At 40.0% G+C, this 17,270-nt stretch overlaps 2 protein-coding genes across 2 annotated transcripts; one reads left to right on the top strand and one right to left on the bottom strand.

Moving 5' to 3' along the window:
* Positions 1–1,042: 1,042 nt before the first annotated feature.
* On the bottom strand, positions 1,043–7,196 carry LOC115804972 (heterogeneous nuclear ribonucleoprotein U-like protein 1). The gene is made up of 13 exons (XM_030765460.1): positions 6,533–7,196; positions 6,143–6,263; positions 5,600–5,670; positions 5,132–5,271; positions 4,546–4,648; positions 4,179–4,291; positions 3,679–3,945; positions 3,355–3,477; positions 2,876–2,986; positions 2,061–2,229; positions 1,509–1,709; positions 1,267–1,376; positions 1,043–1,166 (listed from the first exon to the last, which is right to left on the bottom strand). The coding sequence occupies exons 1-13, from the start codon at positions 7,194–7,196 to the stop codon at positions 1,089–1,091; spliced, it is 2,271 nt and encodes a 756-aa protein (XP_030621320.1). The 3' UTR covers positions 1,043–1,088.
* Positions 7,197–7,755: 559 nt separating this feature from the next.
* On the top strand, positions 7,756–13,300 carry smyd5 (SMYD family member 5). The gene is made up of 13 exons (XM_030766433.1): positions 7,756–7,848; positions 8,331–8,439; positions 8,690–8,829; positions 9,054–9,175; positions 9,441–9,510; positions 9,953–10,057; positions 10,304–10,366; positions 10,574–10,644; positions 10,808–10,914; positions 11,180–11,236; positions 11,640–11,734; positions 12,314–12,384; positions 12,997–13,300. The coding sequence occupies exons 1-13, from the start codon at positions 7,756–7,758 to the stop codon at positions 13,142–13,144; spliced, it is 1,251 nt and encodes a 416-aa protein (XP_030622293.1). The 3' UTR covers positions 13,145–13,300.
* The last annotated feature ends 3,970 nt before the right edge of the window (positions 13,301–17,270 follow it).

Here is a 17,270-nt window from a genome sequence, read left to right as displayed (position 1 = left end):
GTCAGCTACAAGTGAGCAGAGGGAAGCAGGATTTTATCTGAGACAAATGAATTACTGTTTTAAAAAAACGGGTGTTCTTGAGTTCTGTGGGCAGCTAACTTTGTTTTTGTCATTTTAGTGTATCGTATTGATTTTCTTTTCTCTTGATTATCATGTATTTAAATCTTTTCGTAGACAATTTGTTGAAAATCTGTACAAGAATATGAACAATATCAAAACCTGAAAATAAACTTTGTAGGCTTCAAAAGACATTCAGATATTGTAAACATGAACCTGAAGCAATACTATCCCATCATGTAGTGCAACGTGGTAGTCATACAGTCATGACAAATCCACAGTAAGACTGAAGTCAAATTCAAGACAACAGACATGATAAAGTTCATTATTTAAAATGACAGAACCTCTATGTGCAGAAACCACAGAGTTGGTCTTTAAAAGCAATAAAAAAAAACTTCAGGTATTATTCTTAAGATTGTCATAAAACGATGCCAAATTTTAGATGTGTTTGTATCAAAAATGGATGTTGATTCAGAACAATCTTTATTAAACTGAATGCTAAATCTGGGCTCTTTGTGGTAAGGATGATACTTGGAACCTTAGGTAGCCGTGGCCTAAAGGTTAGAGAAGTGGGCTTGTGACCAAAAGGTCGCTGGTTTGATCCCCTGGACCGGCAGGAAAAATGGGGGCGGGGGGAGTGAATGAACAGTGCTTTCCCCTCCCTCAACACCCACAGCTGAAGTGCCCTTGAGCAAGGCACTTAACCCCCAACTGCTCCCCAGCTCCTAGTGTGTGTGTGCTCACTGCTCCTGGTGCGTGTATAGGATGGGTTAAATTCAGAGGTTGAATTTCACTGCTCGCTGTTCCTAGTGTTTGTGTGACCAACAAAGAACTTAACTGCTTTTTCATATCTTAAGATAATGACATTTCTGGACAAATGTTTCTGAAATAACAGACAAATGAAACATATCAGTACATTTCAAAAATATGAATATCAACAGAAAGATATTTCTCCAGGTATACAGAATCAGTGTTGAAAATATACCAGCTATCTGAGGAAATGGGCTTAAAAGACATTTACCTCTGACCCTTTACCAAAAACCTTGTTGACAGGTGTAGTTGTAGCTTGGGTCACCGTAGTAACCTGTGTCTTGGTAGCATGAATTCCACTGCAAGATGGGGAAAATTAATTATACAAACAACCTAATTTTTACATGATATATTACAACTCAACTGAAATGTTAATGCATTTACACAAAGTTCTCTCACCTGCCCAGTGTATGGCCTGTAATATTCTCTATATCTCTGTGGATCACTGTTGTATCCATAGGACTGGGGCTGAAGGTATGGCTGTTGGTTGAAATATCCTTGATTCCATCCTGAAACAGCGAAACGATGGCAAAAGTCCATAAAACATTAATACCAGGGCACCTGTGTAAGACAGATATAGAAATAGTGAAAAGGTCTTTAGGAGGGCACATTCCACACTACAACATCCCTCACGCTCTTACCATAATCACCCAGGGTGATGTGTCCCCGTTTGGAGTGTTTGTGGTGTCGGATTTGTGGATTCTTGCGTTTTGGGGGAGGGGGGAGGAGGCGACGGGCTTCCTCTTTATAGTCAGTAAGGAGCTTTTGCACCTTATCGCGAGAGAGCTCTACAAACAACACCTCCTCAAGGAGATCTCCTTTTTCTGGCAGTGTAAAAGCCACTGGAATGGCAACACACACACACACACACACACACACACACACACACAAAAAAGATGGTCATTAGGAATTCTGAGCCGCAGCTCTTTACTTTTACTTTTCACAGTTTTATATAACAGGGACAAATAATGTCCATTCATTACTCAGGTCCTCTGAATTGAGAGACCTTTAATGAAAATATCATAATAGATTTAAGAGGCTGGACCTCCAGAAAATTCAACACTATTTTCGCAGGGCCGGCTGCAGGGTGCAATGACTGAGGGGGCATTTGAGATTTGACGTGTACACCCCTCCCATCCCTGGCCCTGTATTTTCTACAGCAGAAAATATAATATGAAAGTGTGCATTCTGACCTTTGACCTTCAGTAGGGACATTTCAGGCACCCGCACCCCCTCGTTCTTATGACGCTGTTCCAGTCGTCTCCTCCATTCTTCATCTGATGGGAAAACGACTACTGCCCTTCGCTGGTAACCATGGAAACTCAGCATCTTGTGCCTTTGTGAGGACGGGTAGATGTTTACCTGACAACGGTAGGGATGAGAGGGGTCACAAATGGGTTGATATAGAACAGACAACGCAAAAATGGATGTTGGACAAAAGGAGAAATGAAAAAGCAATAGAAGACGGGGTTGTTGTCATTCACTTCTCTACAAAAGATTGTTGTTGTTGTTTTCCTCCTTTTATTATGTCATCATCAATGTTTTCGAAGTATTTCGAAACAGGATTTAGAAACAGTGCAAAGGAAGAAAAAAAAACTGCCGCAGCGAAAAACTGGTAAAGCGAATTTACTTTTCCATAACATTATTTTATTCTTGTTTTCATCTGTTTAAGGTCTTCATTATATATTAGACAGTGTTTCAGAGTGTTCTTTTATGATCGCCATAACGCCAACCTCCAACCCACTCTGACTGCAGAGGCCTAGGCACAGAGAACAAATGAAAAAACAGTTGACAGGTGGAAGCATATAAAATACACCCTGCTATCTAGCTATGGCTTCTTTTTCCTAGCACAAAAACTGATGTGTTTAGTGATACTAGTATTACAACCTAGTTATTTTGGCAGTTACTGGTTATGTAACAGGAAATTTCAGCTCTCCTAAATTTGGTGTCTCTTCTTCAAACTGTTTCTGGAACCTGCACACAATACAGTTATTCTCTCCTTCATTACCTGGTCTAGAATGTAGTTGCGTTTTTTCCTGGCCGCCACTCTAATCAGCTGACTGACACACTGAGTAGCCTGCTGCAGCCATACTTCCCCATGCTCTGGACCTGCTTCTTTCTGTATAATACAAACAAACAAGAAAAAGGATCAATAAAAACAACAAACATAGCATCAGAAACAGATTTATATTTCCGCTTACAGCTGAAATAGTGTCCCTGTCTGTGCACATCATTGTTCTACTTCAAGTCTACAGAAAATTATCGTTTAGGCTTATTGAGTACTCTCAAATCCAGCAGTAATTACAGCAGGACAGATTTTCCCTTTAAGAAAATTCCAGGGATGGCTTCAACACAGCAGAAAGAGAGAGAGGACAGGAAATGTAATCTTAAAACCAACAGTGCATCGTGAACATTTGACAAAGAGCAGAACACTACTGATAGTAATCCTTATCTAGTCATGCATTTGCCTCTAGATTTCACCCTTACCCCCATGCAGTTCAGAACAGACTCGGTGCTCAGAAGGTTGTAGCGTTTCTCTGGGTTCTGTGTCATATGAGCTTGGGCCCAATGTGTTTTACCAGCACCAGGCATGCCAACCATCATTAGTACCTGAGAGAGAAGAGAGTACAAGAAGAGGAGAATGACATGGAAGGTAAGGAGACAAATATTTGCAAAATACTTCAAAAATGTAAATTTAAAAGCTTTTACCTAATATTGGACAGAAGTGGTGGAAGCCTATCTAGATTAACCCTGCACTGACTTAAATGGAGTGAAAATCGCAAAAGCACTAGTCATATAATCTTCTCGTACCTCACACTCACTCTTCAGGGTTGGGGGAGGGGGGGCACGGGTCCTCTGCTCAGGTGGGAGTGCAGCTAAAGGGCAGTAACCAGGTGGTCCAGGGTACCAAGGTTCCCCTGTTGAGCTCAGGTTTACACTAATAGAGCAGTTTTTGCAGAGTACATGTGGGTAAAGGGCACGGCCACCCAGTGTTGAGGAACTCAGGCGAAACGCCACTCCAAGACCAAAACCGTTTTTATAGAAGGACAGCTCCACCTCACTGCCTTCAGAAAGGCTCTGCAGGGAATCAGAGACGTAGACATAACACTGTTAATAAGCATATAAGGATGGAAACAATACTGCAGTCACAGACACAAACTGAGTTTAGCATGGTTTAACTATCCACTGATAATACCATCTATCTACTTAACTATGAAGCTATACTTCACAATTTATTTTAAGTTCAAAATGAATTTTAAGATCAAAATTTTTTTCTTTTTGACTGAAGCAAGTAGATTAAGCATTCTTACAGCATAGCAGCCAATGACATCACCCTCCGAGAAAGCTTGACCAAAATTCTCCTCCCGCCCTCCTGTGATCTTTTTGCCTCTTGAATCAAAACCATATGACAACTCCACTTTACCTGATGGAGAAAAAGAGGGAGATCCAAACAACAAAGTTAACAGAGACAACTCTCTGGTTTAGCCATTTGAGTTTATCAACAGCTGCTAATTCACAGAGCTGGGAATAACTGAGATCAAACTCAATTTGTTGACCGAGACTTGATCCATGGGTAGCAGTAAATTTCATTACCTATATGTATACATATATGCACAACCATCCCCCTGTGTTGAAATAAATTTTCTGTTTTCTGCCATCTGTTCCAGTTGTACTTACCCAGCTGCAAACTGGAGTTATCCACTGACCAGCCCACTCTAAGCACCTGAGGATCAGGGTCACATCCAATATCCATTTCAGGAGCTGAAAGTTTCTTCTCAAACTACAGGGTCGGGGAAAACCATAATGTGGCACAGAGACAGTGATATACAATAAGCTTTAAAGAATTTTGATACACAGAAATGATTAGGTGCACTAGTGTTCTCTTTAGACCATGCAGACCACTTGTTTGTTTGTTTGTTTTCTGGGCAAAAAGAAATCATGTGTAACGGATCTGCCCCAAGGCACACTTGAGCTGTTGACTTCAGGGTTGGAAGTCAGACACCTTTGCAAGTCAGCTGAAGGGCTTAACTGCTAGAACAGTCATTACTGCATCTTTCAGGGCTCCAGAACAGAGGTTTACTTGCAGCACTGCCCTTGACTGGCTCAATGTCACTGCACATACTGAGCTAACGCTTACAAATTATTCTGAATAAATTAATAATTGTAGATTAACAGTCCTCTAGACATGATAGATGCAGTTCAGTTAAACATAGTGAAAGAATACTAGAAGTGGCAGTAGACTGGAAAGTGGCCTGTGACAAACCTTAACCTCAAAGCCAACTTTCCCCTGCTGAACACCATGAGTCAGCCTACACCCAGACCACAAGAGAGGAAACTTCTCCCAGAGAAGGGGCTGACCGCTGCAACCGTCTGTTCCCATCTCAAAATGCAGGTCACTGTTATCTGCCAATCACAGATAACAGTCAGCACTTGTCAACATGGATGATTATAAAGTGTAAATTAACTAAAACCACAGCTTCTCTATTTCATGTGAATATAAAAACATATTATCCAAAGTAGAAATAAGGTACTCAACTGTAACTTGTCTATTGTTAACAATCTAGCTGGACAAAGCAGATGGACATTGGAGGGATAAACAGGTGACACTACACACTTACTACAGACTGAAAAGTCTAAGCACACTTACTCAGATGTGACTTAGCAACAACAATGTAATGAGTGGATTTCCCATTCTAAGTGAAATATTTTAAATAAACAGCTATAAACTCACAAGAGTCCAATCTAACCAGTGCATGATCAATCTCATCCTCAAGTACTGTTTCAGACTCTTGAGTCTTGGCTCTGCGAACAAAAAGAGGAATATGTTAACAGGCTGATTAGTAACAAGGGGGGAAAAAAAATCATAGGAACTTTATGGGTTTATTTCAATAATAATTGCTGTGCTGTTGTTACTATTGTGTTTAAAAAATTCTAATAAAAACTGAATCATTGGAATTTCTATACTGATGTATTCTCATCTCTGTAAATATTCAGCAAAAGAAATATTTCCCAATCCTTGAGGCTTACAATTCTGCACATTTCAGATCTCTCATTGCCACAAAAACACTTTATCCAAAGCATTGGCTAATTGCTGAGATCTTAATTAGCTGAAGCTGCAGTGTGACAGCAGGGAGAAACCCAAAATGTTCAGAGCTGTGGGCCTCTAGGAGTAAGATTGAGAGACACTGCTCTACAGGTTTCAGCTATTCACTATACCTGTATTATAACATATGAGCTATCTAACCCCATACAAAAACAATAAAAGATACACCACCTTTTATAATGAATCTCCTCTTTAAACTCATAGTAGTCTCTGCCTCGGCCTGTCTGAGGACTTTTCACTCCTTGGTTTTCTTGTTCCATCTCTGTCTCCAGAACCTCTGACCCTGTAGACACTAAATGTGAGAGGATGAGAAAAAAAGAGGGGAAACAGAATTGTTTAGAGAGTTAAAAGGAAAAAAAAAGTAAATAAATGCGATTGATTTCAGATACTCTGGTTATGCTAACACTGGGTGTTTACTCTCACAAATGAGAATGTGCTTAGCGTTGTCTTCATGCATTTGATGTGCAAGCTGAGGTCTTGACGCTGTTGTGGTAGGGGTAACAGCACTCTCATTCTGCGTTTGAGTCAACAGTAGGTTTGTGTGCGCTTTACCTCTCTCACCGTTCGAAGCGGCGGAAATACTCCTATCTGAGGTGCTCTCCGTGCATTCTGGGAATTCTCCAGTAAGGGTTCCACGATCAACTGCCTGCTGAGGACATTTTTCAGGGACATTCACATGACAACTTGGAGGTTCAGTTACCACGTTCTCTTGAACTGAGGACTTAGAACTTGATTTCGAGTCTCCCATCAAGCATGTATCCGATATGTTAGTATCAGACTCTCGAGCACAATTACAGCATCTTGTCACTGTGCTGGAATCAACTACGAATTCAATTTCAGTCTGTGTGCCACGATCTGTGTGACTGGGAATGAATTCATAGGATGAAGTGGAGCTCGGAGGAGACACAGAGTTTTCAACATGATAGACTGTAGTTGGTGAGATTCTCTCTACCACAACTCGACAGTCTGCTTTCGACAACAGAGTTTTAATGGCTGGATCGACAGCCTGATCCTCTTGTGTTATTTCTTTATTATGAGAGTTACCTTCATCTGAAAGCCCACCACCCCTTTGAATGTCCGAATCTGAAGCTTGCAATTCAACCTCAACAGCTGATGTCAGACGCGCCACAAGCTCGGCCTTCAATCCTTTAGTATCAAGCCCGCGTTCCTTTAGTTTGGCCCGTAATTCGGCCACTTTAAGATTTTTAATATCTGCCGGAATCATTTTCAACGACTAAGGCGTCATTAAAAACCCTTCCTGTGATAAACCGACGACAGTACTGCCACAACTCGCACACAGTCCCCAAAGCAATACTTGTCCAAGCTACGCTACGTGAAAGCTGCTGGGTAAAATTCAAGCTAGTCTTCTACTTTCTTATTGGTCTATCGACAGATGACCACGCCCACAAATATCCAAACGTGGTTTAGAACAACCCTAAATTAAGTACATATTTCCCTAAAGCAAGTTCAGTCGAAGCTTCGTTTGGTTAGTTTTATCACTCTCAAATGTGTTCCAGTTTCAAATCCAATCATATATTACAAAACTAACAAAATTTCACTGAGCCTGGTTAACCAAGCGTCACTGAAATATTCAAAAATAGAATCTATCCAGAGAATAACACAGTTACCTACACAAATATTCATTAACAGTTAATACGAACAAAACAAAGATGACAATAACGCTCCCTTCTAAGAACTGGACTCATTTAACAGCAAATCGAGATTATTCAGAGCACATGCTATTGGTCAGTTGGCAGGGTCAAAGTTCATTACGAAATTTCAACATGGCGGCGCCCGTAGATGACATGTTTTCTCTCTGCGCGGAGCCTGGTAAAACTAACAGTAGTGTGGAGGTTCGGTTTATCGACAAGGTCAAGGTAATTTAGACACTTGTAACTGGATAATTTAAGACTGCAGAGAAGTTTTTGTAAATTTCTTTATGTGAAATTTGTTCAGACCAGAAGCCGAGCCGTTGAGACCTGCAGGCAGTCTGCCGTACCGCAAAATGGCAGCTAAACTCTTCACTAAATAGTATAGATTATTCAGTTATATATTTTGGTGTTTGTCTTATTGTAGGTAGTGTTAGGCTCTTGTTAGTTCCCACTCTCTAACGAATATTTCAGGTAGTATGTGGTATGTTGTAGCATCAAGAGCCACCAGAAACCTAATCTCTGCTCACTTCCAAAAACTACGCTGTGGACTTTCTTTCGTGTATTTTGATATTTTGATAGAACTGTCAAATAGATGTATACAAGGGACTGCTGAAGCTGACGTGCATGGATATTACTCATATGGCAAATGCTCATATGGTCATTCCTGGTTACACCACTTTACTATGATTTTTTTTTTCTCCTCTCAGGGCAAAGGACTGTTTGCCAAAAAATGCTTCAAAAAGGGAGAGACCATCTTCGTTGAACGTCCCCTCGTTTCTGCGCAGTTCCTGTGGAATGCACTGTACAAATACAAGGGTGTGGCACTCACTGAAATATAAACTAATGTAATTATAAGTGACTGCGGTTCTGTAGCATCATAGGTCTTCATTACATAGCCTGAACATGACAGCCTTGATCGCTCTCATCTAAATCAGTGTATGAGTATGTCATTCCTGACAGTAATGCTTTTTTTAGCAAACCTGGATTTCATTAGCTTAATGTTGTGTTTCTAAGAGGATGGGCCATCCACCATTTTCAAATGAGGTGGGGTTTTTTTCTATCTTAGCCTGTGAGTACTGCCTCCGTTCTTTGGAAACAGCTGAAGAAAATGCTAGAAGACTCAGTGGCTTGCCCAGCCTCAATCTGCCCCACCCTGAGCTATGCAGAGTTCGAGCTGAGCTGCACCAGGCCTGCCCTCAGTGCCAGGTATTCTCAAACACGCAGACTTGGATCTCAGCTGTCCATTTCCAGCTGTTCTGTATCTTTTCCTCAGAGCAGTCTTGTAAAGCTGTGTGAGAACTGAACAAATGCCAAATTACTTTATCATGCTTGACATAGTAGCTTGCATATCTCTACTTTTGCTGTAATGAAGATGAGGGTTCAGGGAGCGATGTTTATTAAGTGTCGAATGTTCTGTCACCCCCCTGCAGGTAATGTACTGTAGCAGCGAGTGCCGACAGACTGCGTGGGATACTTATCATAAAGTACTGTGTATGGGACCATCCCATGATGACCCAGATCATCCACTCAACAAGCTGCAGGATGCCTGGAGGTGAGTTACAGGCAGGTTCTGGAATCCCTCCTACTGACTCTAATGACCAGCCCTGGATTGCTTGCCAATATATAAGTGTATTTGAGTAGATGCATATGTAGAATAAGCCTTTCACTGATTTCTTTTATTTAATAAGCCTTTGTATTTTTTTAGATACTTTGAATGGTTATTGGCTTATTTTGATCAGTGTGTAGGTTGAACAAAAGTGCATTCTCTCTCTCTCTCTCTCTCTCTCTCTCTCTCTCTCTCTCTCTCTCTCTCTCAGGAGTGTACACTATCCGCCAGAAACCTCTAGCATCATGCTGATGGCTCGGATGGTGGCTGTTGTTAAGCAGGTGATTAATTTTGCTCAAATTCTTTCTGTCAGTCAAAATCCAAATCTATATCTTTGTGCATCTCTGATGAGTAGGTTGTTCTTTTAGATTCCATGCAACCTTTTTATCACAAAGCCAAGTGTAACTAAGTATTGACAAACCACAGTACCTCATTGTGTTATCAAATTCAGCTGCAATTTTACCATAATCTTCCAGCCTTGTCTTTCTCATTCCTTGATTTGTCAGTGTTCATAATAAACCTTAGAAATTGCAAGCACATTCACATGTAGTCCCTTCTGTTTACTTTTCATTTGATCTGCCTCAGAGTTTTTGCCTCAGAAAATCAGTTCAGGGACTGATGTGTGTAACAAGTTGTGCTGGTAATTTGCATGCAGTTTTTCTTGGCTCAGTTGTTTCTTAGTCAGTGGATGACACAGATTCAGAAATTACCCATTTTCTGCAGGCTCAGGATAAAGGCCGCTGGCTCCGCCTCTTCTCACATTTCTGTAGCCGTTCAGCCAATGAGGAAGAAGAGATAGCACATAAACTACTCGGGGAGAAGTTCCAGGTTAGCAGAGAATTCTGTTACTACTAGAGGGAAAATGGTTCTAGACCACCAACCTCTTTCTTGTAGGAAAATTAGTTCATTAAAATATATTCAAGCTAGAGAGATTCATTTAAATTTAGTTGAATTTTATATTAAGATTTTTACTTAACATTTTCTGTCCACTTCCAAGTGCAGAAAAGATTCATAATCTTGACATTTGGTAGCAGTCAGTACCATAACAGTGAACTGCTGTTTTTGTCCCTCCAGGCACAGCTGGCTTTGCTACGTAACCTGTTTACTACAGCACTTTATGATGATCATCTCAGTCAAGTAAGTGTGGTTTATATTAAAGTGCACCTCCCCTATACAAAAACCTTAGATTATTTTGTTTGTATTTAGAGATTGAACTGACTATATGGTCAGTGCTGAATGACTGCTCCGTTATAGTATTGGTTAACCACAATATTTAACTGAATCTCTGTGCTGAATGAAAAATTATGATGGCTTTCAAACTGAAAGTTGTTTCCTTGCCTTTAGTGGTTCACCCCAGATGGATTTCGTTCACTCTTCTCACTTGTTGGGACGAATGGGCAGGGTATTGGCACCAGGTAACCAAACCATCATGAAACAGCTCACACCTCTTTATAGAGCTGTACTGTAGTATTTATATGTTTTTAGATAAACTCAGTTACTCTGCTACATGACAGAGTGTAAGATGATACTGCAGGGAAATTTGCAGGAATTCTTTTAAATTGTATTTTTTTTTCTTAGTTCACTCAGTCAGTGGGTTCATGCATGTGATGCATTGGAGCTTCCTAGCCAGCAGAGGGAGCAGTTGGATGCTTTCATTGACCAATTATACAAGGACATTGAGAAAGGTCATTATTCTTCAAGACTCCCACAGTCTACGGGAGCATGCTACAAACACATACACCCCTCCCCCTTCACACACACACACACAAGCACACACACTTTACTGATGAAATGTAAATATTCCAAATTGATATCCTCTGACTCACAGGCACCTACACACCCAGATGCTCCCTGCTTCACCATGACCTGTTGGAATCTCACTAAATCGTTTGCATTTCTTTATCTGAGCTAATGATTGATTGATTCACTCACACTGTCTTTTCCTTACAGAGACAGGGGATTTTCTGAACTGTGAGGGCTCTGGTCTCTTCTTGCTACAGAGTTCATGTAAGACTGACTGCCTGTACAAACACCATCATAGTCCATTTCTCACTGACTAACACTATTATATTACACATTACCATGAGAATCATCTGGAACTGAGCAGACTGATGAAATGTAGAAAAAGATTCAGGACAGGAGTTTTCAGTCTTAAAGGGCCACAGTTCTCAGGGCACACAGGAGAGTACTTGTAGAAAGATCAGTGATGAATGACCGCATCGAACAAGATATATTTTTGCATCCCAATAAGATATAAAAGAATAACTTTTAAACCTTCAGAATTACACTTGCATGTGCTGTCATCATCAAAGATTGTGTTTGAACATTTTTAGATGTAATTTTCTTTCATGAACATTTGTTGCCATTCAAAATCCTGAAAGTATCTCTCTTTGTATCTTTTGTCTTCTAGGTAACCACAGCTGCATACCCAATGCTGAGGCATCATTCCCTGACAACAACTTCCTTCTCCACCTCAGTGCTCTGAGTGACATCAGTCCAGGAGAGGTCAGTAGAGAATGGAGGATTATGGGGGATTGAGCCCTACCACTGGGGCTTGGGGGGAGTGTTCAAAAACTGAGTGTTCTATTGTCAGTTAGAATTACGCTGGCCAGACTTTTAGGATCGGAGCAGCTCTGGCAGCTTGTCAGAGAGATTTAAGAAAAGAAAAACTGCTTTGAGAGAAACAGCTTTGAATCCATCTGCCTGCCCCAGTGCCATAACAGAAGAATTTTGAAACCTATTGTTCAAATTGTAGCCATTCGCTGAATTTCATGTAAATGGAGCTATGTTTTTTTTCAAAGCAGTATCTTTGGCCTGCTTACTCTTTGTAAATATACTATTAGCAAGTTGAAGCCCTTGTCCACAATATAGGCTTACGTGAATTTGAGTGCCATTTGCATGTGAACAGGTGTCAAGTTTTCTTATAATTTTTACATTCACATATTATGAATATTTTTAATTTCAGAATATGAGGGCCCCCCCCCCCCCCCATCTCTCTCTCTCTCTCTCTCTCTCTCTCTCACTCACACACTCACTCACTCACTCTCTTCCTTGTCACACACATTCTGTTGTGATTTACTTTAGGAAATCTGCATTAGCTACTTGGACTGTTGCCAGCGAGACAGGACCCGCCATAGCCGACACAAGATCCTAAGGTATCGCAATATAATCGCTTGTTTAAGTAATAACTACAAATAAGCCCAGCTGAGTCCTGCTGCTGAGAATGTCAATGGTCTTCCTCCCAAGCTGCACATGTGTGATTAGTGGTGTGTAGATGCCCTGTGTTATTGCTGGGCCCCTGTGCTTTATTGATAACTTGCGTGTCAATCATCCGTTGATTCACCCGCTGGTAAACGAGCCAAGGTTTGTTCAGAAATCCCGCATGATCAATATGCACTTTGTGTCCTTGTGTAAAAATGTGCTTCACCTTGACAATCTAAAGCATCAACAAAGATCCTCTTCCTTTACACAGATATGGCATGGCTCTTCTTACACTGTGAAAGGTTGAAAAAAAGAGCATATATTTTCTATTGTAGATGAATACAGATATTTTTGTACCTCATATTGTCTTGGTTTAATAGTACAGATGATGTGCAATTAATTTTAATTAGGCCAAACTCTGGTTTGAATTTGATGGCATAAGCACTTGAACTAAGCTGGCATTTAAAATGGCTGTTGTTTTTTAAAATGGCATCGTTTAACAACATAAGAGCGGCATTCATTCAGTGTTCCCTTTTTGCGTTTGTTTTTACTTCTTTGTTCATCAGGGAGAACTACTTGTTCATCTGCTCTTGTCCCAAGTGTGTTTCCCAGATGGATGATCCAGATATGACATCAGAGGAAGAGGAAGAGGATGGAGAAGGAGAGGGAGAGACAGAAGGCGATGAAATGGAAGATGAGATGACAGATGTGTGATACAGACAAAGAGAGACAAGAGTCTCTCTAAGACCATATTATCCATGTCTGTCCCACAAAACCACTACAGACAGAAATACCCAAAAATGCCATCCAGAGTCATCACTGTATTTACAACTGCACTCACGATCACTCCATTCAAAACACAGGACCTGTACCTCACAGTATTTATTGTTGTTCTTTCTGTTCCCCTCCATGATTCATTCGCTATTTCCTACATGAGTTCTACATTGAGAGTAGAGGTTCTCCTGTTTTCATCACTTAGAGTGCCACATTAAACACTGACAGAACTCATATTTGTTCTGTAGAGTTGGGTCTAATTGGTGTTGATTTATACTTTTTTTTTTTAATGATTTAACCACCATGAAAATGTTTAATATGTAAGTAAAACTGAAACTGTACCCATCTATGCATTGAACAATTGTTCTTACAATGTATGCACTTCACATGAGTCACATTCTGTATTCTCAGATATGGAGAACAATAGGGAACAAATACATTTATTTTGAAAAAGTGAAAGTGATTGCTAAGATGTTTACCACAGGTATTGTAGGTCAATTAACCATGAAGCAACGGTTGGAGATATTTTATCTAATTAAAAATAATAATAAAAAATGTTAATGTCTGGCTTTTGTCATAGTCTGAGCAGGTCTGTGCTGTAATTATATAAAAATGAGTGAATGCTTAATAATGCTTAATAACTACAGTCACTGCCCACCTTCAAATCAAAGACAGAGCAATTAGAACAGGTTTGAGTGGTTCCATTCTCCCGTCAGCAAGACCAGTAAGTGACAGGTAGAGACTGAAGTAATCACTATGGTGACTGCAGATGAACAGCAGAGTTTTGAGTGGCATTCTCGCTGTAGGTGTCTAGAACAAGAATGGTCTGCAGTATAGGAAAAGATATGAATAATTCCAGCTTCTATTTGTTACACTGGGAGAAGCTGCTGGAAATATGTTTTTTTTTTCTTAATATAATTTATGTTTTGACACTTGTGCTTCCTGCAAATGATTTTTTTGACACATTTTTTTCCCAGGCTATCTTTCAACTAGTGTACTCTACTTAAAATTAAACACTAATTGCAGGAGAAATTAAGCATATCCAGAGATCCTCTCACAAATAAAAAATAACCTTACATACGGAAAATCCCAAATCCTATCTACTGTATGCTCTCAAACGTTTATCTTTCCTTTTTCCTCTCCTTTTGTGTGGGAGAGGTAACACATTTACTGAATTAATATGGTATAATGTAGCACTCATGTTAACAGGTCAAAAATATTATGAAAATGTATTATAATTTATAAATGTATTATAATTTACCTGTTTAGCGGACAATTGCTGTAATTCGGTTATTTTCCTACTAAAAAGTTGTCATGTTTTCTATTATCTTTGCATTACTTAAGTGAAAAAAAAAACAGTCCATAAAAACATGCCCTGAAAAATCCCCATTTCTTGTGCTGAAGTCATATAAACTCCTGTCTTTTTGGATATTTATATTGTAAAACTGGGGTTTTGTGTGTTGAAAGAGGGTATGTTACATCAGTAAGAGGATGAACACCTGGGGCCTGCTGAGTGTAGGGGAATGGCCTCTGCACTTGCCTTCGCGCACCGCGGCCTTTAGCCTCAGAGCTCATGCCAGCATCACTGGAGCTTTTCTGGAATGTTCTGTGAGAATGCTCCAGTGTGAATTTTTTGGGGAGGGGGTTGAGTGCAGCCACACAACACTGCCCCTTCAAACTTGATAGAGAGGAGGGGTTGAAGGTTATGCCCCCAGAGAAAGGAGTCTGATATAGATGTTCAATTGAGGATAGAAAGAACAGAACGGAGGGGTTAGGCAGACAGAAATACTTCAGTGAAATACAATTATAACCACAGAGTGAAAAGCTCCTTTATACTGTCAGACACAAGGCCAGAGGACACAGAATTTACATTGCAAAATGGGATCTGAGGGATTCAAGAGCAACTATGCCCAAGAGCATTGCAAAGACAGAAAGAGTGACTGAATTGACACATTGTGTTACTAAAACAGTCAGATCTTCTAAGAACTGTGATTGCAATGAGCTGTATTTGTGATCAATGCAGTTCATGCTCAATGCTAATGAGGTGACAACTCATTTGACTTGCATACAGCATTATGATGTGCCATTTGACACAATGCTTATAAATAAGAAATCTTTTTATGCTCCTTGTGTAAATACCTTTAAAGTCAACATTTTTTAAAAATGTCTGACTAATGATCATCGAAGTATAGGGGGATGCTTCAGATTATTTTCTGTTTCATCTGTTATGTAACCTGATATCGGATCTAACATTTCATTCATGATTTTTCTTCTACTCTCAATAAGTTGATTAACACTACAGTGTATGTGTTGTAATAGACTTCAGCTGGAAGCATAATAACCAATTCTAATAAAATCTAATAAAGTCCAATGTCCAGTAACATGGGTCAGAATTCGATAGACTCTCTCTCTCTCTCTCTCTCTCTCACTCTCTCTCATTGTACATTCACATAATGGAACATGCTTTGATTGTCTCTTTGACTTCTTGGCTTGAAATGAAGTTTATGTTTCATTGATACTGGTGTGGAAAAGACTGAAGACTCCTATTTTATAAGGTATGTGATTCTCTATAGTATTAGTGACTAAAAATAAAACAGTAATGAATGTGTTTATTACACTCACAGCATATGAAGTACAATTAACAAAACACTTCAAATATTATATAGGCATGTATAAGTGTTGTTAATTGATAGTTGTTCATTGATAGTTTATAACTTTGAATAGTCCACAAAGTTTGGGATGTATTGTAGTGTGCCAGAGTTTGTTTCCAGAGTACTCACAATACGGACCCAACTGCAAGTGAGCTAACACAGGTCATTAACATACCATCAATAGTACTTTTCTCACTAATATTACAACAATGAGTTGAGCCAGGGCAGTAATTAAGGAAATTATATGAAGGCAGACCATGGGCACAGCAGACACCAGGCAAAAGGAATCCAAAACGGAGCACTGAATTGAGAAGCAAAGAGACCTCAAAAAGTTAGTAACAACGTGCAACAAATGAGATGGAATGGGTAAGTCTGATGTCTTCCAGCCCACTCTGGTGGTCAGATAGTGATGTGTCAGGACCCCCATCCTCTCCAGCTGACTCCTGGTCAACTCCTGATCCTGGATTTTCAAGATGGTATTCAATGAACTCTGGAATCAAGTTTGGATCCAAGATGTGCCAAGCTGAAACCCAGGAACACCTCTTTGGGGCATTCAACAGTTGCCCCATGTCAAAAGCTAGATCAGTAACTATGATTTGAGAAGGAGGATGGGGTACTAGAGGAGACAGAGAAGAGCTGAGTACAGGCTTTAGAAGTGAAGATAAAGGAAGTTGGTAGGCAATAGGATTGCCCTATTGAGTAATCTTAAATGAACCAGTGAATTTTGGAATAAGTTTTCAGGACTGTCCACAACAGCAGGTCTTGGTAGATAACCAGATTCTTTGATCTGGGCTTGAAATAAAGAATAAAGAATCCCACATCTTCTTTCATTTGTCTGTGACTAATATTGAACCGAAGTATGGAGCACAGTAACCCATCTAGCCCTGAGTAGCTCGCCTCTGTGTTTGTCAACAAATCTCTCAGTGGATGGAAGCCCCACATCCGCTTCTTGAGGTAGATATAGCAACAGTTGAAATCTAAACTGGCATGGCAAAGGTGATAAACCAGAAGAGAAACTCCGTAGGTTTCAGGTACTGACTCCAACAGGATGATTAGGAGAACACAGAACAGCAAAAGTATTTCCCCAGGTTTTGGTTGATGCATATAGTTTGGCCATTTGATGGCAGGTGAAAAACCAAAGACAAACTGTAGAGCCAGAGACCAGGAGGTTTTCCAGTAATTGGAGATGAGTTGGAGACTAAATCTGAGTCAACATCAGTTGACATGCTATGAATTCTCACAACATATTGAAGGACCAACTCTTCCATCTCGCTGTTCACAGTGTGTGTGTGCAATCACTGAAACTTAACTTAACTTAACTGACTTGGAATGGGAACTGAGTGAAGAGGTCCAGCAGGATGTTGATTTTTTTTTTTTCATTTTTTTTCGTTTTGTTTTCTGTATTTGTGAACAGA

This window comes from Chanos chanos, chromosome 2, assembly GCF_902362185.1.
Source record: "Chanos chanos chromosome 2, fChaCha1.1, whole genome shotgun sequence".
Taxonomy (NCBI): domain Eukaryota; kingdom Metazoa; phylum Chordata; class Actinopteri; order Gonorynchiformes; family Chanidae; genus Chanos; species Chanos chanos.
This window is presented reverse-complemented; position numbering and strand designations above follow the sequence as displayed.

Bases quoted from the DNA above. Each gene is read 5' to 3' on its own strand.
- LOC115804972 (XM_030765460.1), bottom strand. From the start codon at position 7,196: ATGATTCCGGCAGATATTAAAAATCTTAAAGTGGCCGAATTACGGGCC. The intron at 4,649-5,131 runs GTTTGTCACAGG...CCGACCCTGTAG, and splicing joins AAGTTGGCTTTGAGGTTAAG to TTTGAGAAGAAACTTTCAGC. The intron at 1,377-1,508 runs GTAAGAGCGTGA...TCGCTGTTTCAG, and splicing joins CATCACCCTGGGTGATTATG to GATGGAATCAAGGATATTTC.
- smyd5 (XM_030766433.1), top strand. From the start codon at position 7,756: ATGGCGGCGCCCGTAGATGACATGTTTTCTCTCTGCGCGGAGCCTGGT. The intron at 8,830-9,053 runs GTATTCTCAAAC...ACCCCCCTGCAG, and splicing joins AGGCCTGCCCTCAGTGCCAG to GTAATGTACTGTAGCAGCGA. The intron at 12,385-12,996 runs GTATCGCAATAT...TTTGTTCATCAG, and splicing joins AGCCGACACAAGATCCTAAG to GGAGAACTACTTGTTCATCT.